Consider the following 23,266-nt stretch of genomic DNA (forward strand, 5'->3'; position numbering starts at 1 on the left):
TCCTAGGAAGTTTTGAATGTCCTTTTAGAGAAGGTCCGTGGAGAGGAATCGTCACATTTTCACCTCAACTCCCTCAGTTTACTCTTTCGGTGGAACGTCAGGCAGCAGAGGTTCCTGACACGTCTTTGAGTCGCGCGAAAAAGAGCACTGAAAACGTCTCGCCCAAAAAGCATTGACTGGGAACGGCGTAGACGATAAAACACTTGGTGATCGCGTGATAGTCCCGGTATGGACCGCCACTTTCTCTCCTAACAGGAACTAGCGTTAGGGGCAAAGTTTCTCACCTAGCAGAGAAAAGAAGTGTTTTTTTATAAAAGAAAAGCTTGTTATCTTATGAAGTACCGGTGGATGCCCTGATTTCGGGGGATTATCGGCAGAGCGCTCGCTTCGCGTGGGACAGTTAGCGGGAGCGATCCCTGCACTCTCCGTGTCTCTCAGGTTTTATCGGTGTTACTCCAGGCATTCATCGGCAGAGCGTGCTGGGAGCGTTTGGAGGACACCAGTGTAACGAGCTGAAGCGGCTCCTGTCACAGTCTCCATGTCGAGGGTTATCTATGACCCGCGTTCCCACCACTTCTCTTTGTATCAGTCTTTAATTATTATAGGGGCGAGGGAATGAGGAAATAGTCCAGTCATCTACATTGTGTCCCCAGTACCTCCTCCTCCTCCTCATCATCATCATCATCATCATCATCATCATCATCATCATCATCATCATTATTATTATTATTATTACCACAGTAAAACTCCCCAGAACAAGCCCCGGCGCTCAGAGGGATAAGTAGCCCTTTTTATACGGATAGTCTGTGTGAGGGGTTAAGGCGCATCCGGTACACTTAGGTCCTCTATTTCTGCCGCCTGCTGTCCCAGCTTGCTGCTTTCTATCGATGCCAATAAAGATTGTTCAGAAAAAAAAGGGTGCGGCTGTGTCGGGGCGGGGCTCTGCGGGCAGGCGGCGCGGCTAGGGCGGGGTTGGTGCGCGCGCGCCCCTGGGAGCTGCGGCGCGCAGGGGGAGGAGCCGCCATTTTGTCCGGAGACTCCCGGACTGAGAGGAGGAGCAGACGGGGAAAGGCGGCCAGTCAGTCAGTCAGCCAGCCCGCGCACGGTGTCTCTCCTGTCACATACTGTAACCGGTGCTGAGGATCCCCGCCCGGAGAGCGCCCGCCAGGACTGACAGACGCCCGTAGGAGGGCGTGGCTCGGACACAGGGCCCAGAGGAGGGCGTGGTTTGGACACAGGGCCCGGAGGAGGGCGTGACTCGGACACAGGGCCCATGGCGAAGAAGACGTACGACCTGCTCTTTAAACTGCTGCTGATCGGGGACTCCGGGGTGGGGAAGACCTGCGTGCTCTTCCGCTTCTCGGACGATGCCTTCAACACCACCTTCATCTCCACCATCGGTAAGAGGGGCCCCGGGGGCTATACGGTGGGCCGGGTCCGGCCTGGGTATGAGGGGGGAAGGGTGGGACACAAACGCACCGAGCTGGGCCTGTGTTTTGGGTCCGCAGCCTTTGACACACACCGGGCTGGGCCTACATACCGGGAGCCACACACTGAGCCGGGCCTGTGTACCGGGCGCCGCACACACCGAGCTTGGCCTGTTAAATTGAGGGGAGGGGCACGCACACCGGGCTGGGCCTGTACACCGGGGGCCACACTCCGGGCTGGGCCTGTACAGCGGGGGCCTGTACACCGGGGGCCCACACACACTCCGGGCTGGGCCTGTACAGCGGGGGCCTGTACACCGGGGGCCCACACACACCCCGGGCTGGGCCTGTACAGCGGGGGCCTGTACACCGGGGGCCCACACAAACCCCGGGCTGGGCCTGTACACCGGGGGCCTGTACACCGGGGGCCACACTCCGGGCTGGGCCTGTACACCGGGGGCCCACACACACTCGGGGCTGGTTACCCGCGGTAAGTGGGGTCACTCTCTCCCTGCTCGCCTTGTTTCGCTTACCCTGGGCCCTTAAGGGGCTTTGAACATGGTTGTTGCCGGTGGGTCCAGGCCCTCAGCTTGCCGGCTCTGCCCGGGGCCCCCAGCCGTCACTCTGTATGAATTGCCCGCGGGCCCTGTGCCGTCTGTATGTCGGGTGTCCGCGGTGGCCCTTTCTTTTATTTGCCCCCCCCCCGCAGGGTAGATCGTTCCAGGTGATGGTGGATAAGGACCGTTAACCCCGTCCGCTCTGCCGGTGTGGATGGCTGGGTCTGTAGAGAGGCGAGCGTGTTATTTAGTGAATATACACGCGTGTGCGTGTTACCTGTTGTGTGTATTCCGTGGCACCGTTGTACATCCCTCCGCACTCTGTTGCCGCTATACAGATCGCATGGAATCCATACATCCAGCGCTTCCCCGCGTCGGGGGAGGGGGCGTCTCCGGCACAGACAATGGGCTGGTGGCAGCGGAGGGTATGGAGCCGGTGGCCCCGAGGGCCCCGGCGGTGCAGCCTCACAGCGGCTTCCGTTAGCGCCTGTCTCTCCCGTCATCCGGTGGGAAGGCAGACGGCTGAACGGTGCGAGAGCGCTCGTGGTGAGCGCAGGGTTACGGGGTAACCCCGGCAGGGGCCGCTATCTGCCCCCCCATGGATCTCCCCGCTGGTCCCGCGCTCGCCGGTCTCTTTAGAGTTCTGTGCGCTACAAGGAGCTCTCTCTCTCTTCCCCGCGCCGTCTCTCTCTCTCTTCCCCGCGCCGTCTCTCTCTCTCTTCCCCGCGCCGCCTCTCTCTTCCCCGCGCCGTCTCTCTCTCTCTTCCCCGCGCCGTCTCTCTCTCTCTTCCCCGCGCCGTCTCTCTCTCTCTTCCCCGCGCCGTCTCTCTCTCTCTTCCCCGCGCCGTCTCTCTCTCTCTTCCCCGCGCCGCCTCTCTCTTCCCCGCGCCGTCTCTCTCTCTCTTCCCCGCGCCGTCTCTCTCTCTCTTCCCCGCGCCGTCTCTCTCTCTCTTCCCCGCGCCGCCTCTCTCTCTCTTCCCCGCGCCGCCTCTCTCTCTCTCTTCCCCGCGCCGCCTCTCTCTCTCTCTTCCCCGCGCCGCCTCTCTCTCTCTCTTCCCCGCGCCGCCTCTCTCTCTCTTCCCCGCGCCGCCTCTCTCTCTTCCCCGCGCCGTCTCTCTCTCTCTTCCCCGCGCCGTCTCTCTCTCTCTTCCCCGCGCCGCCTCTCTCTTCCCCGCGCCGTCTCTCTCTCTCTTCCCCGCGCCGCCTCTCTCTTCCCCGCGCCGTCTCTTGGCAGACAGACCGGGTTCCACGTGGGGTTCCTGGAAAGCCACCCCGTGAGCTCACACCGCGGGGGCCGCTGCCAACGTTCAGGAGCCTCGATGGCCGTTCGGCGTCTCTGGGGTTGGGAAAAGCTGTCTCGTTGGTCTGCCTTTGGTTCCTCTGGCTGTCTCTCTGCGGAGTAGAGGAATATTAGGGGTTAATAGGTCTCCCTTGAGTGGGTTTGAGAGACTGGAGGCTGGAAGGGTTTTTCCTCCCCGTGTCGGAGGCATGTTGGGATATAAATAACTTGTCACGTTGGACGTGGCCGGGTTCATCACCCAGATACTTGCGTGTTGTTTGTAGAACATGATACGGCCGTGGAAGTCGTCCAGGGTGGCCCCTGAGGGCCGACGCTGAAAAGCACTCTCTGTACCTGTTATAATGTCGCGGTGAGACCGCTTGGATCTGCTTTCTGTAATAGGAAAGGGGTCCGCGGAGGGGCCGCGCAGGCTGAATGTATCTCCCTGGGAGGTGTAGTAGTCCGCACAGTGACTTCCTGTCTAGTGCAGCAGTAAGGGCCACGCTCTCGCTGCTGCCTGTATAGCGGGGTGTCTGCGGGGTGTAGTTGCCGTGGTTTCGGGGGGGGGCTCTGTCTGCGGGGTGTAGTGGCTGTGGTCTCGGGGGGGGGGCGGCTCTGTCTGTGGGGTGTAGTTGCCGTGGTTTCGGGGGGAGGGTGCTGCCCACGGGGTGTATGGGCCGCGGTGACAGGCCGTGCCGGCGGTGTGCTCAGGGTGTGCCGTTGGCCCTGTTCTGCGTGTTTGTTCGCCGTGATAGCGCCGCCGTCTTAATCTCCGGCTCCGCTGTCTCCGGGGGCCGCTCCTTCTCCGTGTTTTGTTCCATGAAACAAGATACGCTGCCTGTTTAACCCTCGCCTGTCACGCCGTGTAAAGTCTGGCACCGGGAGTATATGGAGTTAAAACCAGGTGGCGCTTTACATTCTGCCGGTACCGGGGCTGCTGTGTCATTAATGTACTGCGCTACAGCTCACGTGTTCATTGTAACGTGTATTCAGAACCTGCCGGCGGAGCGGCCCCGTTCGGCCCGCCTGGTCTGCTCAGACGTCGTTCTCGTCTTAGATTCAGGAGCCGTATGTCTATCCCGCGCATGTTTAATCCCCTCACTGTATTACCCTCTACCACTTCTGCTGGGAGGCTGTTCCACTTATCTGCCGCACACTCACTGTGACTTGTAATCATTGGATCTAATCAAGTTATTGGGTAAGATGAGAAGCTGATGACATCACTAAAAGTCTGCACTGTAATCATTGCCCCCCCCCTCCCTTTATGTGTTATTATCCAACAAACCCCCTCATGGGCATTTCTAAACTCGTGTCCCCCTCCGGCCCCCGGGTGCTGTGTGGCCATGCGATTGGGTGTGTGACCTGCACCGAAGCCGGGGGCCGTCGGATCCGCGCATGCAGACAGCCCCCCCCATCATGTGACCCGCGGTGTAAATGCACAGCCCAAGCGGTCTCCACGGGGGATATCGCTGGAGATCCGTTCCTTTTATTGCCCGTGTGTGATACAGGTTGCCCGTTGCCGGGGCGGGTTGCCCATTGCCGGGGCAGGTTGTTGCCCATTCCCGGGGCAGGTTGTTGCCGGGCGGACTCTGTGGTTAATGGTCTCTTTGTGGAGCGGCTCCCGGCGAGCGCTGAATGGCGCCGTGGATGTGGCGGCACAGACGGCCCCTTCTCACGCGGTGCTTTGTTCTCATTCATGGGGCAGAAACCCCTCCGTTGCTCGGTTGATATGATTTTGTGCTGCAGCCGCCATCTTTTTTGCGGGGCCCGGGGTAAATGCTGTTAATCGGAGCGTTGTGCTGTTTAGACATTCCTCCCCTGTGTTTGGCGTCTGGCGTGTATACATAGGGTCTGCGCTTACGCACGGACTGGCATGTGGAACACGCGTGTGATGGATCCCAGGCACGTATCTGTGTATGATTTTCCTACACAGAGGCCCTGGTTGGAGCGACACGGCGCGGGGGGGGCTGCGCATGTGTCTGTTGCTGCGGCCGGGGGGGGGGCTGCGCATGTGCCTGTCGCTGTGGCGGAGGGGAGGCTGCGCATGTGTCTGTTGCTGCGGCCGGGGGGGCTCCGCATGTGTCTGTCGCTGCGGCGGGGGGAGGCTGTGCATGTCTGTCGCTGCGGGCGGGGGGAGGCTGTGCATGTCTGTCGCTGCGGCCGGGGGGGGGCTGCGCATGTGTCTGTCGCTGCGGCCGGGGGGGGCTGCGCATGTGTCAGTCGCTGCGGCGGGGGGGCTGCGCATGTGTCAGTCGCTGCGTCCGGGGGGGGGCTGCGCATGTGTCAGTCGCTGCGTCCGGGGGGGGGGCTGCGCATGTGTCTGTTGCTGCGGCGGGGGGGGCTGTGCATGTGTCTGTCGCTGCGGCGGGGGGGGCTGTGCATGTGTCTGTCGCTGCGGCGGGGGGGGCTGTGCATGTGTCTGTCGCTGCGGGGGGGGGCTGCGCATGTGTCAGTCGCTGCGTCCGGGGGGGGGGCTGCGCATGTGTCAGTCGCTGCGTCCGGGGGGGGGCTGCGCATGTCTGTCGCTGCGTCCGGGGGGGCTGCGCATGTGTCTGTCGCTGCGGCGGGGGGAGGCTGTGCATGTCTGTCGCTGCGGCCGGGGGGGGCTGCTCATGTGTCAGTCGCTGCGGCGGGGGGGCTGCGCATGTGTCAGTCGCTGCGTCCGGGGGGGGCTGCGCATGTGTCAGTCGCTGCGTCCGGGGGGGGGGCTGCGCATGTGTCTGTTGCTGCGGCGGGGGGGGCTGTGCATGTGTCTGTCGCTGCGGCGGGGGGGGGCTGTGCATGTGTCTGTCGCTGCGGCGGGGGGGGCTGTGCATGTGTCTGTCGCTGCGGGGGGGCTGTGCATGTGTCTGTCGCTGCGGGGGGGGGGGCTGCGCATGTGTCAGTCGCTGCGTCCGGGGGGGGGGGCTGCGCATGTGTCAGTCGCTGCGTCCGGGGGGGGCTGCGCATGTCTGTCGCTGCGTCCGGGGGGGCTGCGCATGTGTCTGTCGCTGCGGCGGGGGGGAGGCTGCGCATGTCTGTCGCTGCGGCGGGGGGGGCTGCACATGTGTCTGTCGCTGCGGCGGGGGGGGAGGCTGCGCATGTCTGTCGCTGCGGCGGGGGGGCTGTGCATGTGTCTGTCGCTGCGGCGGGGGGGAGGCTGCGCATGTCTGTCGCTGCGGCGGGGGGGGCTGCACATGTGTCTGTCGCTGCGGCGGGGGGGGAGGCTGCGCATGTCTGTCGCTGCGGCGGGGGGGCTGTGCATGTGTCTGTCGCTGCGGCCGGGGGGGGCTGCGCATGTGTCTGTCGCTGCGGCGGGGGGGGCTGCGCATGTGTCTGTCGCTGCGGGGGGGGGGGGCTGCGCATGTGTCTGTCGCTGCGGGGGGGGGCTGCGCATGTGTCTGTCGCTGCGGGGGGGGGCTGCGCATGTGTCTGTCGCTGTGGCGGACTGGAGGCTCCGCATGTGACTGTTGCTGCGGCCGGGGGGGGCTCCGCATGTGACTGTTGCTGCGGCCGGGGGGGGCTGCGCATGTGGGCGGTTGTTTATTGGCAGGCAGAGCACAGTGTATCTAATCTGCCATTGGATGCCGGCCCCTGCGGAGACAGACTGGCAGAACAGGAGTTTGTGTCCATAGGGGCCGTGATACCCATAACCAGCCGGCCCCCTGTCGGGTCTGCTGCTGGGAGGCGGTTCCCTGCTGTCGCGGTCTCGGCCACTTCATGCAAAAGCAAATACCCAAACCGGGGCTCTGGGACCCCAGTCCTCGGGGGCCACACATGGGCCACAATGTCCTACCTGGAGCCCAGGCGTCTCGTTGAAATCCATGAAAATCGCGTGTTCTGGTCCACGGGCGGCCCTCGCCTGACCTCACCCTCTGATTGGAGGAGCAGTGAAGCGTTATTAACCCCCGACTCTCATCTCTTACAGGAATCGACTTCAAGATCAAAACCGTGGAGCTGCAAGGAAAGAAAATCAAACTCCAGATCTGGTGAGCGACGGGGAGCCCTCCGCGCATGTGTGCCCCGCTGACTTATCTATACATTATACAGGGGCCGCCCCGCTGACTTATCTATACATTATACAGGGGGCGGCTCGCTGACTTATCTATACATTATACAGGGGCCGGCTCGCTGATTTATCTATACATTATACAGGGGCCGGTCACTGATTTATCTATATATTATACAGGGGGCCGGTCACTGATTTATCTATACATTATACAGGGGCCGGCTCGCTGACTTATCTATACATTATACAGGGGCCGGTCACTGATTTATCTATACATTATACAGGGGGCGGCTCGCTGACTTATCTATACATTATACAGGGGGCCGGCTCACTGATTTATCTATACATTATACAGGGGCCGGTCACTGATTTATCTATATATTATAAAGGGGGCCGGTCACTGATTTATCTATACATTATACAGGGGCCGGCTCGCTGACTTATCTATACATTATACAGGGGCCGGTCACTGATTTATCTATACATTATACAGGGGCCGGCTCGCTGATTTATCTATACATTATACAGGGGCCGCCCCGCTGACTTATCTATACATTATACAGGGGCCGCCCCGCTGACTTATCTATACATTATACAGGGGGCCGGCTCGCTGATTTATCTATACATTATACAGGGGCCGGTCACTGATTTATCTATACATTATACAGTCACTGATTTATCTATACATTATACAGGGGCCGGTCACTGATTTATCTATACATTATACAGGGGGCCGCCCCGCTGACTTATCTATACATTATACAGGGGGCCGGCTCGCTGACTTATCTATACATTATACAGGGGCCGGTCGCTGATTTATCTATACATTATACAGGGGCCGGTCACTGATTTATCTATACATTATACAGTCACTGATTTATCTATACATTATACAGGGGCCGGTCACTGATTTATCTATACATTATACAGGGGGCCGGTCACTGATTTATCCATACATTATACAGGGGCCGGTCACTGATTTATCTATACATTATACAGGGGGCTGGCTCACTGATTTATCTATACATTATACAGGGGGCCGGTCACTGATTTATCTATACATTATACAGGGGGCCGGTCACTGATTTATCCATACATTATACAGGGGGCCGGTCACTGATTTATCTATACATTATACAGGGGGCCGGTCACTGATTTATCTATACATTATACAGGGGGCCGGTCACTGATTTATCTATACATTATACAGGGGGCCGGTCACTGATTTATCCATACATTATACAGGGGGCCGGTCACTGATTTATCTATACATTATACAGGGGGCCGCTCACTGATTTATCTATACATTATACAGGGGGCCGGGTCACTGATTTATCTATACATTATACAGGGGGCCGGCTCGCTGATTTATCTATACATTACACAGGGGGCCGCTCACTGATTTATCTATACATTATACAGGGGGCCGGCTCGCTGATTTATCTATACATTACACAGGGGCCGGCTCGCTGATTTATCTATACATTATACAGGGGGCCGGGTCACTGATTTATCTATACATTATACAGGGGGCCGGTCACTGATTTATCTATACATTATACAGGGGCCGGTCACTGATTTATCTATACATTATACAGGGGCGGTCACTGATTTATCCATACATTATACAGGGGGCCGGTCACTGATTTATCTATACATTATACAGGGGGCCGGTCACTGATTTATCTATACATTATACAGGGGCGGTCACTGATTTATCTATACATTATACAGGGGCGGTCACTGATTTATCTATACATTATACAGGGGGCCGGTCACTGATTCATCTATACATTATTAGACCTGAAACAACGCATCGATAAAATCGATAATAATCGATAACGGGAATCGTTGTCGACGATTTCCGTTATCGATTAATCGAGTCGTCGTTGGAGCGCTCGACTCCTTTCACTTACCTCCGCCGGCGTTCCCCCGTTCCTGCAGCAGAGCTCTGTAGTGTCCGTCTGCTTGACGTTACGTAATGACGGATGTGACGCGCGTGTACGATGAAGATTTGAATAAAGTTTTGCGGTTGCACGTTGTAAGTGGAAGGATTCGGTAGCGGAGGTACGTACGGAGAGAGAGAGAGAGAGAGAGAGAGAGAGAGAGAGAGAGAGAGAGAGAATGATTGCCGGTTGGGAAACTGATGGGGCAGAGTGTGGGTGGGTGCAGGGCATTTTATTAAATATTTTTTTATCCGATTAATCGATTAATCGAAAAAATAATCGGCCGATTAATCGATTAATAAAATAATCGTTAGTTGCAGCCCTATACATTATACAGGGGCGGTCACTGATTTAACTATACATTATACAGGGGGCCGGTCACTGATTTATCTATACATTATACAGGGGGCCGGTCACTGATTTATCTATACATTATACAGGGGGCCGGTCACTGATTTATCTATACATTATACAGGGGCCGGTCACTGATTTATCTATACATTATACAGGGGCGGTCACTGATTTATCCATACATTATACAGGGGGCCGGTCACTGATTTATCTATACATTATACAGGGGGCCGGTCACTGATTTATCTATACATTATACAGGGGCGGTCACTGATTTATCTATACATTATACAGGGGCGGTCACTGATTTATCTATACATTATACAGGGGGCCGGTCACTGATTCATCTATACATTATACAGGGGCGGTCACTGATTTATCTATACATTATACAGGGGCGGTCACTGATTTAACTATACATTATACAGGGGGCCGGTCACTGATTTATCTATACATTATACAGGGGGCCGGTCACTGATTCATCTATACATTATACAGGGGCGGTCACTGATTTAACTATACATTATACAGGGGGCCGGTCACTGATTTATCTATACATTACACAGGCAGAGGGGATGTTAATGTGGACTCCAAGTTTAAAAAACTCGCCCTGTAATGCGATGCTTGTCCGGCCAGTCCTGACATTCCCGTGACACTCGGCGTTGCTGCCAGCGTTTGTAGTCCCTGAGGTTTGTGTGAGGACGTTCGGTTTCTTTGAAGCAGGGGCCACTCGGTCAGCATCTTATCAGCTTAACCCTTACTGGCCCTCCATCCCTGTACTGGCGCAGCTTGCGTCTTGTGTTGGGTGGAATGGGGGGGTTGTGTGGATTTTATAGGGGCAAGAAGTGGGGTAACTAAAAGGGGGCGGGACAATCATGGCGTCGGTAGGAAAGTGGTCACTGTTACAGCCAATGGAATGGCTCTGAAAGTACCATGCATCCAGCATCCCGAGGGTTAAAGGCTGTTTATTGTTACTGTTAACCCGTTGACTGCCAGAGTGCTGGGCGCAGGCAACATTAACCCCTTCTCTCTCTGTGTGCAGGGACACGGCCGGGCAGGAGCGCTTCCACACCATCACCACCTCCTACTACCGTGGGGCGATGGGGATCATGCTGGTGTATGACATCACCAACGCCAAGAGCTTCGAGAACATCAGCAAGTGGCTGAGAAACATAGATGAGGTAAGCGGGGCGGGGCCCGCGGGGCGTGACGGGGAGCGCGTGTGCCAACCGGAGGAGTCTGCGGACGCTCTGGTGTATGAAGGGTTAAGGAAACGTGTTCGGGTAGAAAATGCCCCTTTACTGAAAAAAATCACAGCCTCGCTTTCACGTTGGATTGGGTAACACGGCCCACGATGGGGCAGGAAGGCGGGTGCGTGTGTGTGCGTGTGCAGGTATGTGTGTGTGTGCGTGCGTGTGCAGGTATGTGTGTGCGCATGCGCGGGCGCGGTGTCTGTGGTGAGAGCAGGGAGTGGCTCTCGTCGTGCTGAAGCTTTAGCCTCCCTGCCCCTCTGGGTGTGCCGGGGCGCGTCTGATAGATATCTGTTGCGTAGCGGCGGCTGCAGGGCGCCTCTCTCGCTGCGCTGTGTTTTCTGCTTAATGACGTTCAGTCACAAACGCGTGCGAGGCCTCGGAGGTCCCCCCTTCACCTGGAGGCTGCGTGTAGGAATCCATGTGGATCATGTGATCAGCGAGCGACAAATCTGCCAAAAACGTTAATCGTGATCCATATGCTTATCCCATGCATGTTTAATCCCCGCACTGTATTACCTTCTACCATCTCTGCTGGGAGGCTGTTCCACTTATCTCCCACCCTCTCAGTAAAGTAACACTTCCTTCCGCTCTATCTCAGTCTCTGGCGCTCTAGTGTTAGATTCCGCTCTCTTGCTGTAACTTTTCTCCTCCTTTTCAAATAAAATTCCCTTCCGTCCCTTATTAACCCTTTATGGATTTAAATGCCCCCCCCCACACACACACACTCTGAAGTGCCGGTGATGGCTGGGATTGATGTGCTTTGTTCCTGTCTTGCAGCATGCCAACGAGGACGTGGAGCGCATGCTTCTAGGAAACAAGTGCGACATGGAGGACAAGCGAGTGGTGCCCAAGGCCAAGGGCGAGCAGGTGAGAGAGCGGGGCCGGCGCTGAGTGCTGCCAACTCTCAGCCGTGTGTTGATGTCACTAAACCGTCTGTGATGTCATTTTAACGTGTGTGTGTGTGTGTGTGTGTGTGTGTGCGCGGCTGGTCTGGATACACGCGATGCGTGTGGCTGGCGTGACCCCCGCCTGTTCTCACGCCGTGCTCTCCTTCCGCAGATCGCTCGGGAACACGGGATTAGGTTTTTTGAGACGAGCGCCAAAGCGAACGTAAACATCGAGAAGGCATTCCTCACGTTAGCGGAAGACATACTCCGAAAGGTACGCCTGCGCAGCGCCGGGTAAACCTACCCCCCACGGCCAGTGCCGAGCCGTATACATGGACGCGTGTAACTTCCTGCCGCTTTATTCCTCCCCGCTGTGATGCGAGATGATGATGATGACATTATGTGTGTTTTGTGTTTCAGACTCCAGTGAAAGAACCCAACAGTGAAAATGTAGATATCAGCAGCGGGGGGGGCGTCACGGGCTGGAAGAGCAAATGTTGTTGAGTCTGTTTGGGACCCCTGACCCCCCACCTCACTTACACCCCCCCCAACATAAACCACTTTACCCTCTTCAACCTCCTTTTTAACCTCTAAATGAATGTCCCCGCCCCCGGTCCGTGTAACTAATGCTTTGCTGGTGTCTTATTTTTTTGTTTTTCTGGAAGAAATGTATAGGTAACGGAAGAGAGCCCTGCCCCCCCCCCAATTCCACCGGCGCACCGTAAACAAATCATGTTTGTGACACATATATCATTTTAAGCGACCCAGTCACTACATTTTGCTTGTATTACCGCCTCGCCCTGTTCTGTTACTACTAACGCGGAGAAGCTGGCCGGAGAGCCGCACCACAATAATTACGACTCGTTTCTGGGAATAAAGCAAAAAAAAAATAATAAAAACACAAAAACAAAACAAACTTGTACAACAATAAAGGTTAGAAATAATCCTTTCTTTTGTATCCATAACAGACGGCGTTTCCTGGTGATTTTTGTGTCCATTTACTGTAAAATAACGCTTATTCCTCCCCGGCGTCACTGCGCGGGATGTCCAGGAGCTAACCCGGTATAAATGTGATGGGTTTGGGGGGTCATCAGGCCATAACCATCCGGTAGCCCTAGCGCGTCCGGACCCTCTCTGCCTTTTAATTGGTTGATACTTTGTTACTGAATCAAGGCTTTGAATAGTCTTCCTCCTCTCTATGGTTGGTGGTCCTCCCTGACGTTTACCACCAGCTACTGAGCGACGGAGCTGGATGTTTGTACTCTGACGGCGTGCTCCCATCACCCCCTCCCCACCCCCCAGTCACGTCCTGTCGCTTTATTTACCTATAATGTGAGATCCTGGACCCCCCCATAACCTCGTGGCCCCCCCCAAACTCCTTCTGGCAGTATTACCGTTACCCCGCGTCGGGGCTTTAATACGCGTTCTTCACAATGATTGGGGCAGATGATCGAGTCAGCGAGTAGAAGACTTCCGTGCTGTCGCCCTCTAGTGCACAGGAAGGGTACTGCGCTGCCTTGTCTTCACCCGACTTCAAAGGCACCAAACCCTCGAACGGGGGCGATGTGGCCGGGGTGAGAGGCGCTCCTCTTTTGTGATTCTATTGGTTGGTTGTTTTCTTTTTTTAACAATTTTTGTGTGGTTTTCCAGCAAAAGTCTATTGTTTTTTTTTAACCCATGGTTTGCTGGTAGGATACGGAGCAGCCGGTCGGATTGAATTACCCATTTTGCCCGCCTGTGGGTAAATTACAGCTAAAAGATATCATGATTAACTCCGCAGTGAGCCGAGCAGCCCCTGCACATGAATATTTTATCAGGGTCCTTGTTTAATGCCCTGGAATTGGGTTACAGCCTTTTGTACGCTGTTACGGTCTTCTATTTACTGAGGGTGAGAGAAACCGCCTGACGACTGAAACCCTTAAAACTAAAGGTGATCGCTGACAACAGCCTGATATATCTCTGAAATCATCTCTATAACACGAGAACCGCGACCAAGAAAGGCTGGGGAGGAATTCCTTTACATCACAGAGAAGGCATTATACAAAGTAAATAAATGTATATAACATACGAGGAATATACATGTAACGCGTTATAAGGACGGGATTAGTTATACGGGGGAGAGTATATAATATGAGGAATATACAGGATATAACGCGTTATAAGGACGGGATTAGTTATACGGGGGAGAGTATATAATATATAATATGAGGAATATACAGGATATAACGGGTTATAAGGATGGGATTAGTTATACGGGGGGAGAGTATATAATATATAATATGAGGAATATACAGGGATATAACGGGTTATAAGGACGGGATTAGTTATACGGCCGGAGAGTATATAATATATAATATGAGGAATATACAGGGATATAACGGGTTATAAGGACGGGATTAGTTATACGGCCGGAGAGTATATAATATATAATATGAGGAATATACAGGATATAACGGGTTATAAGGACGGGATTAGTTATACGGCCGGAGATTATATAATATATAATATGAGGAATATACAGGATATAACGGGTTATAAGGACGGGATTAGTTATACGGCCGGAGAGTATATAATATATAATATGAGGAATATACAGGATATAACGGGTTATAAGGACGGGATTAGTTATACGGCCGGAGAGTATATAATATATAATATGAGGAATATACAGGGATATAACGGGTTATAAGGACGGGATTAGTTATACGGGGGGAGAGTATATAATATATAATATGAGGAATATACAGGATATAACGGGTTATAAGGACGGGATTAGTTATACGGCCGGAGAGTATATAATATATAATATGAGGAATATACAGGATATAACGGGTTATAAGGACGGGATTAGTTATACGGCCGGAGAGTATATAATATGAGGAATATACAGGATATAACGGGTTATAAGGATGGGATTAGTTATACGGGGGGAGAGTATATAACAGGGCCGTCCAACTTGTGGCCCTCCAGCTGCTGCAGGACTACATCTCCCATAATGCTCTTTCAGCTAAGGGGCTGGCTAAGGAAGATGGGAGATGTAGTCCTGCAGCAGCTGGAGGGCCGCAGGTTGGACACCCCTGGTATATAATATATAATATGAGGAATATACAGGGATATAACGGGTTATAAGGATGGGATTAGTTATACGGGGGGAGAGTATATAATATGAGGAATATACAGGATATAACGGGTTATAAGGATGGGATTAGTTATACGGGGGGAGAGTATATAATATATAATATGAGGAATATACAGGATATAACGGGTTATAAGGACGGGATTAGTTATACGGCCGGAGAGTATATAATATATATATAATATGAGGAATATACAGGGATATAACGGGTTATAAGGACGGGATTACTTATACGGCCGGAGAGTATATAATATGAGGAATATACAGGATATAACGGGTTATAAAGACGGGATTAGTTATACGGCCGGAGAGTATATAATATATAATATGAGGAATATACAGGGATATAACGGCATATAAGGACGGGATTAGTTATACGGCTGGAGAGTATATAATATATAATATGAGGAATATACAGGATATAACGGGTTATAAGGACGGGATTAGTTATACGGCCGGAGAGTATATAATATATAATATGAGGAATATACAGGGATATAACGGGTTATAAGGACGGGATTAGTTATACGGCCGGAGAGTATATAATATGTAATATGAGGAATATACAGGATATAACGGGTTATAAGGACGGGATTAGTTATACGGGGGGAGATTATATAATATATAATATGAGGAATATACAGGATATAACGGGTTATAAGGACGGGATTAGTTATACGGCCGGAGAGTATATAATATGTAATATGAGGAATATACAGGATATAACGGGTTATAAGGACGGGATTAGTTATACGGCCGGAGAGTATATAATATATAATATGAGGAATATACAGGATATAACGGGTTATAAGGACGGGATTAGTTATACGGGGGGAGAGTGTATAATATATAATATGAGGAATATACAGGATATAACGGGTTATAAGGATTAGTTATACGGCCGGAGAGTATATAATATATAATATGAGGAATATACAGGGATATAACGGGTTATAAGGACGGGATTAGTTATACGGCCGGAGAGTATATAATATATAATATGCGGAATATACAGGGTGTAACGGGTTATAAGGACGGGATTAGTTATACGGCCGGAGATTATATAATATATAATATGAGGAATATACAGGGTGTAACGGGTTATAAGGACGGGATTAGTTATACGGGGGGAGAGTATATAATATATAATATGAGGAATATACAGGATATAACGGGTTATAAGGACGGGATTAGTTATATGGTGAGAGAGTATATAATATATAATATGAGGGATATACAGGATATAACGGGTTATAAGGACGGGATTAGTTATACGGCCGGAGAGTATATAATATATAATATGAGGAATATACAGGATATAACGGGTTATAAGGACGGGATTAGTTATACGGGGGAGAGTATATAATATATAATATGAGGAATATACAGGATATAACGCGTTATAAAGACAGGATTAGTTATATGGTGAGAGAGTATATAATATATAATATGAGGGATATACAGGGATATAACGGGTTATAAGGATTAGTTATACGGCTGGAGAGTATATAATGTATAATATGAGGAATATACAGGGATATAACGGGTTATAAGGACGGGATTAGTTATACGGCTGGAGAGTATATAATATATAATATGAGGAATATACAGGGATATAACGGGTTATAAGGACGGGATTAATTATACGGGGGGAGAGTATATAATATATAATATGAGGAATATACAGGGATATAACGGGTTATAAGGACGGGATTAGTTATACGGCCGGAGAGTATATAATATATAATATGAGGAATATACAGGATATAACGGGTTATAAGGACGGGATTAGTTATACGGGGGAGAGTATATCATATATAATATGAGGAATATACAGGGATATAACGGGTTATAAGGAGGGATTAGTTATACGGCCGGAGAGTATATAATATATAATATGAGGAATATACAGGGATATAACGGGTTATAAGGACGGGATTAGTTATACGGCCGGAGAGTATATAATATATAATATGAGGAATATACAGGATATAACGGGTTATAAGGACGGGATTAGTTATACGGTGGGAGAGTATATAATATATAATATGAGGAATATACAGGATATAACGGGTTATAAGGACGGGATTAGTTATACGGCCGGAGAGTATATAATATATAATATGAGGAATATACAGGGATATAACGGGTTATAAGGACGGGATTAGTTATACGGCCGGAGAGTGTATAATATATAATATGAGGAATATACAGGATATAACGGGTTATAAGGACGGGATTAGTTATACGGCCGGAGAGTATATAATATATAATATGAGGAATATACAGGATATAACGGGTTATAAGGACGGGATTAGTTATACGGCCGGAGAGTATATAATATATAATATGAGGAATATACAGGATATAACGCGTTATAAGGATAAGATTAGTTATACGGATGGAGAGTATATAATATATAATATGAGGAATATACAGGGATATAACGGGTTATAAGGACGGGATTAGTTATACGGGGGGAGAGTATATAATATATAATATGAGGAATATACAGGATATAACGGGTTATAAGGACGGGATTAGTTATACGGGGGGAGAGTATATAATATATAATATGAGGAATATACAGGATATAACGGGTTATAAGGACGGGATTAGTTATACGGCCGGAGAGTATATAATATATAATATGAGGAATATACAGGGATATAACGGGTTATAAGGACGGGATTAGTTATACGGGGGGAGAGTATATAATATATAATATGAGGAATATACAGGATATAACGGGTTATAAGGACGGGATTAGTTATACGGGGGGAGAGTATATGATATATAATATGAGTAATATACAGGGATATAACGGGTTATAAGGACGGGATTAGTTATACGGACCGGAGAGTATATAATGTTATTTTACTGTATACAGCACTGGGGGTTATATTACTGTATACAGCGCTGGGGGGTTATATTACTGTATACAGCGCTGGGGGGTTATATTACTGTATACAGCGCTGGGGGGTTATATTACTGTATGCAGCGCTGGGGGTTATATTACTGTATACAGCGCTGGGGGGTTATATTACTGTATACAGTGCCGGGGTTATATTACTGTATACAGCGCTGGGGGTTATATTACTGTATACAGCGCTGGGGGTTATATTACTGTATACAGCGCTGGGGGTTATATTACTGTATACAGCGCTGGGGTTATATTACTGTATACAGCGCTGGTTGTTATATTACTGTATACAGCGCTGGGGGTTATATTACTAGATACAGCGCTGGGGGGTATATTACTGTATACAGCGCTGGGGGTTATATTACTGTATACAGTGTGGGGGGTTATTTTACTGTATACATCGCTGGGGGATTATATTACTGTATACAGCGCTGGGGGTTATATTACTGTATACAGCACTGGGGGTTATATTACTGTATACAGCGCTGGGGGGTTATATTACTGTATACAGCGCTGGGGGGTTATATTACTGTATACAGCGCTGGGGGGTTATATTACTGTATACAGCGCTGGGGGTTATATTACTGTATACAGCGCTGGGGGTTATATTACTGTATACAGCGCTGGGGGGTTATATTACTGTATACAGTGCCGGGGTTATATTACTGTATACAGCGCTGGGGGTTATATTACTGTATACAGCGCTGGGGGTTATATTACTGTATACAGCGCTGGGGGGTATATTACTGTATACAGTGTGGGGGGTTATATTACTGTATACAGCGCTGGGGGATTATATTACTGTATACAGCGCTGGGGGTTATATTACTGTATACAGCGCTGGGGGGTTATATTACTGTATACAGCGCTGGGGGTTATATTACTGTATACAGCGCTGGGGGTTATATTACTAGATACAGCGCTGGGGGGTATATTACTGTATACAGTGTGGGGGGTTATATTACTGTATACAGCGCTGGAGGGTTATATTACTGTATACAGCGCTGGGGGTTATATTACTGTATACAGCGCTGGGGGGTTATATTACTGTATACAGCGCTGGGGTTATATTACTGTATACAGCGCTGGGGGTTATATTACTGTATACAGCGCTGGGGGTTATATTACTGTATACAGCGCTGGGGGTTATATTACTGTATACAGCGCTGGGGGGTTATATTACTGTATACAGCGCTGGGGGGTTATATCACTGTATACAGCGCTGGGGGTTATATCACTGTATACAGCGCTGGGGGTTATATCACTGTATACAGCGCTGGGGGTTATATTAATGTATACAGCGCTGGGGGTTATATTACTGTATACAGCGCCGGGGTTATATTACTGTGTACAGCGCCGGGGTTATATTACTGCATACAGCGCCGGGGTTATATTACTGTATACAGCGCCAGGGTTATATTACTGTATACAGCGCCGGGGTTATATTACGGCATACAGCGCCGGGGTTATATTACTGTGTACAGCGCTGGGGGGTTATATTACTGTATACAGCGCCGGGGTTATATTACTGTGTACAGCGCCGGGGTTATATTACTGCGTGGCGCCTGCTTTGTCCAGTGACTTCCTGGTCATTTGGTAGATAATGAGTTAAATATATTGTATGGAAGATGATGTCACCTGCTTCGTAGGCTAGTAAAGTATGATGGGCCCCTAGGGGCCACGCCTTCCTGACAATGACTGCTGAATCAGACGGCCTGGCTGAAGGGCACTCGGCATGTACCGTCCAGCACACTCAGTACCAAATCAGGGGATATGACGCTCTGTGGATGGGAAGAATGGCTGCAGCGACTTAAAGTCCCACAATCCCCAGAAGCGTCAGGAAGACAGTACTGGAATCCGACGAATCCCCATTATCACCTGCCGGCCCCCGGCAGATCTATAGATTATTATTATACTTATTATCATCACTCTTGCAGAGAAAGCTGCGGAGCCGCCGCCCAGCAGAGAGGTTGCTCTGTTTTGGTCCGTTCCGTTACCCCCCTGTTTCCGCGGTGTGGCGGGTTATGACGCGGTGAGAGGATGTCAGGCGGGGTATAAATAGACGCCTCTGACGTCTCGTGGTTCTCAGGCGTGAGGCGGCGGGCAGCGTCTTCTCGCCTCAGTCCACCCGTCCTCCCGTATCGATAACCTTGTGCAAGGTCCGGCCGCTCCATACGCACAGGATATGCCTTCTTTTTGTGAACAGGAGACCTCTGAGGCCTTGAAAGTTTATGTTACTCTTTACTTACTCTGTGAGCGTCACAGGATTATTTGGGCCGTCTTGTCTGGGACTAGCAGCCATGTCTGGATTCCTCACTATTATCATTCGCGTTCTTCTAGAAACATAGAAACCCAGACCTGGCCCTCAGTCCCGTCTTAGATTCAGGAGCCGTATGTCTATCCCATGCGTGTTTAATACCCTCACTGTATTACCCTCTACGACCTCTGCTGGGATGCTGTTCCACTTATCCACCACCCTGTCAGTATAGTAAAACTTCCTCCCGTTCCATATAATGCGACTCAGGCAGCTGCCGGTTTGTTCCGGTGCAGGAATCTCATTTCGAATCGCATTTTAATGATTCTCATATAGATCTAGATCTGGCTATTAACTCTTTAGTCTCTGAAGCATCATTGACGAAGATCCCCCTTTATTCTGAGCAGGTAGAGGAGGTAATTGCAGACATTATCCAAATTAGCCACCGGGTGGCGCCAGACTCAAAGCATTCAGCGGTTTGGGGTCGCTTTGTTGGGTCGGACCATTGGGAGCCGGATTATCTAAACTCTGCGCTGTCCGTGGACGTCCACTGAGCTCTGCAGCCCCCCGAAGACCCCTAAAAGAAGTCGGGGCCGTCTGTGAACCAGATCCCTGAGTCCTCAGGAGGCTGCCGGGCAATTGTGGGGGGCATCTGGAGCAGGAAATGCCCCCCGTGTGAGGAAGCAGATCTACCCTCTTCCAGGGGCCCCCAAAGTGTAAGGGATTCTATCACGGACCCGCTGACTTCCATCCACAAAGGGGTTAATTTAACGTGAGCCTTAATACCCCCTCTGTCCCTCCACCCACTTCCTGCCCTGGGTATTAATCCAATTATCTGACCCCCGCCGGGAGCCCCCATCCTAGATCGATACTGACTTCCACCTCCCCCGCCTCGCAGCTAATTAGTGGTTTAACCCTTTGCTGCCGGTGAATCTCTGATTAACGCCGTTCAGTTACTAGTCCCACGCGGCGAGGCAGGTGCCAAAATCCACAGAATCTGCCCCAAACCTCCACCACTCCGGGGCAAAAAACCTGGGAAGATTCCCGGCGGAGACCCGGTCCGTGTCGGTGGCCGCTACCCAAGGAGACCCGGTTCGTATGAGAGGCCCAATAACCCGCGGGGGGCCCGGTACCCGAGGAGAACCGGCCCGTATGAGAGACCCAATACCCCGCGGGGGCCCGGTACCTGAGGAGACCCGGTCCGGATGAGAGGCCCAATACCCCGTGGGGGCCCGGTACCCGAAGAGACGCGGCCCGTATGAGAGGCCCAATACCCCGCGGGGGCCCGGTACCTGAGGAGACCCGGTCCGGATGAGAGGCCCAATACCCCAGGAGACCCACTCCCCAGCGGAGGCCGGTACCCGAGGAGACCCGACACACTAATGCCCACCGATACACACTGATACAATGTAACACACCGATACACACCAACACACACTAATACTCACTGATGCACCCTAATGCACACCAATACAATGTAACACACTGACACTCACACCGATACCCACTGATACAATGTAACACGCTGATACATACCAACACACGCTAATGCTCACCCATACAGTGTAACACACCGACACACATTAATACCCACACCGATACCTACTGATACAATTACACACACCGATACATACCAACACACACACTAATACTCACTGAAACAATGTAACACACTGATACATACCAACACACACTAATACTCACCCATACAGTGTAACACACCGACACACACATTAATACCCACACCGATACCTACTGATACAATTACACACACCGATACATACCAACACACACACTAATACTCACTGATACAATGTAACACACCGATTCACACAGACATAATGTAACACACCAACACACACGATACCCACTAATTCACACTGATACAATGTAACACACCGATACACACCAACACACACTAATACTCACTGATACACCCTAATGCACACCAATACAATGTAACACACTGATACTCACACCGATACCCACTGAAACAATGTAACACGCTGATACATACCAACACTAATACTCACCCATACAGTGTAACACACCGACACACACATTAATACCCACACCGATACCTACTGATACAATTACACACCGATACATACCAACACACACACTAATACTCACTGAAACAATGTAACACGCTGATACATACCAACACACACTAATACTCACCCATACAGTGTAACACACCGACACACACATTAATACCCACACCGATACCTACTGATACAATTACACACACCGATACATACCAACACACACACTAGTACTCACTGATACAATGTAACACACCGATTCACACAGACATAATGTAACACACCAACACACACGATACCCACTAATTCACACTGATACAATGTAACACACCGATACTCACTGATACAATGACACACACTGACACACACTGATTCACACTGACACAGACGAATACACACCAACACACACTGATACACACTAATACGCACCGATAGAACGGAACACACTGATACTCACCAATGCACGCTGACACACACCGGTACTCACGGATTCACACAGGTACACACTGACACACACACACGCTATTACACACCAATACACGCGTGTACACACTGACACACACCAATACACACGTGTACACACTGACACACACCAATACACGCGTGTACACACTGACACACACCAATACACGCGTGTACACACTGACACACACCAATACACGCGTGTACACACTGACACACACCAATACACGTGTGTACACACTGACACACACCAATACACGTGTGTACACACTGACACACACCAATACACCCGTGTACACACTGACACACACCAATGCACGTGTGTACACACTGACACACACCAATACACGCGTGTACACACTGACACACACCAATACACGTGTGTACACACTGACACACACCTATACATGCGTGTACACACTGACACACACCAATACACGTGTGTACACTGTGTGCTGCACTGATTTGCAGAGTTGCTAATGAGCTGATTAGTATAGATCGGGATTAACCCATTGATTGCTGCGTTAGTGACGGAGTTCCAGGACAGCGGCCGATACCCTGCAGGGGATGCGATCACCAGCGCATCCCCCCCCCCCGTCTCCTGAGGAGGGGCGAGGGCCAAACTCTCTGAAAGTCCCACGGGTGGGGGGGGTGGGGGCCGGGCTTCCGACCGTCGGCTGGGGGTGGAGGGAGCCTCCGACTCGTCGGCTGGGGGTGGAGGGAGCCTCCGACTGGTCCTGCTCAGAAGTCTGGGAATG

At 51.0% G+C, this 23,266-nt stretch overlaps 1 protein-coding gene across 1 annotated transcript; it reads left to right on the plus strand.

The window, feature by feature from the left end:
• The first annotated feature begins 1,020 nt into the window (after positions 1 to 1,020).
• On the plus strand, positions 1,021 to 12,634 carry RAB10 (RAB10, member RAS oncogene family). Its single transcript, XM_053461316.1, has 6 exons — positions 1,021 to 1,400; positions 7,171 to 7,231; positions 10,591 to 10,729; positions 11,579 to 11,668; positions 11,861 to 11,962; positions 12,109 to 12,634. The coding sequence occupies exons 1-6, from the start codon at positions 1,274 to 1,276 to the stop codon at positions 12,190 to 12,192; spliced, it is 603 nt and encodes a 200-aa protein (XP_053317291.1). The 5' UTR covers positions 1,021 to 1,273; the 3' UTR covers positions 12,193 to 12,634.
• The last annotated feature ends 10,632 nt before the right edge of the window (positions 12,635 to 23,266 follow it).

Source organism: Spea bombifrons, chromosome 3 (assembly GCF_027358695.1).
Source record: "Spea bombifrons isolate aSpeBom1 chromosome 3, aSpeBom1.2.pri, whole genome shotgun sequence".
NCBI classification, from domain to species: domain Eukaryota; kingdom Metazoa; phylum Chordata; class Amphibia; order Anura; family Pelobatidae; genus Spea; species Spea bombifrons.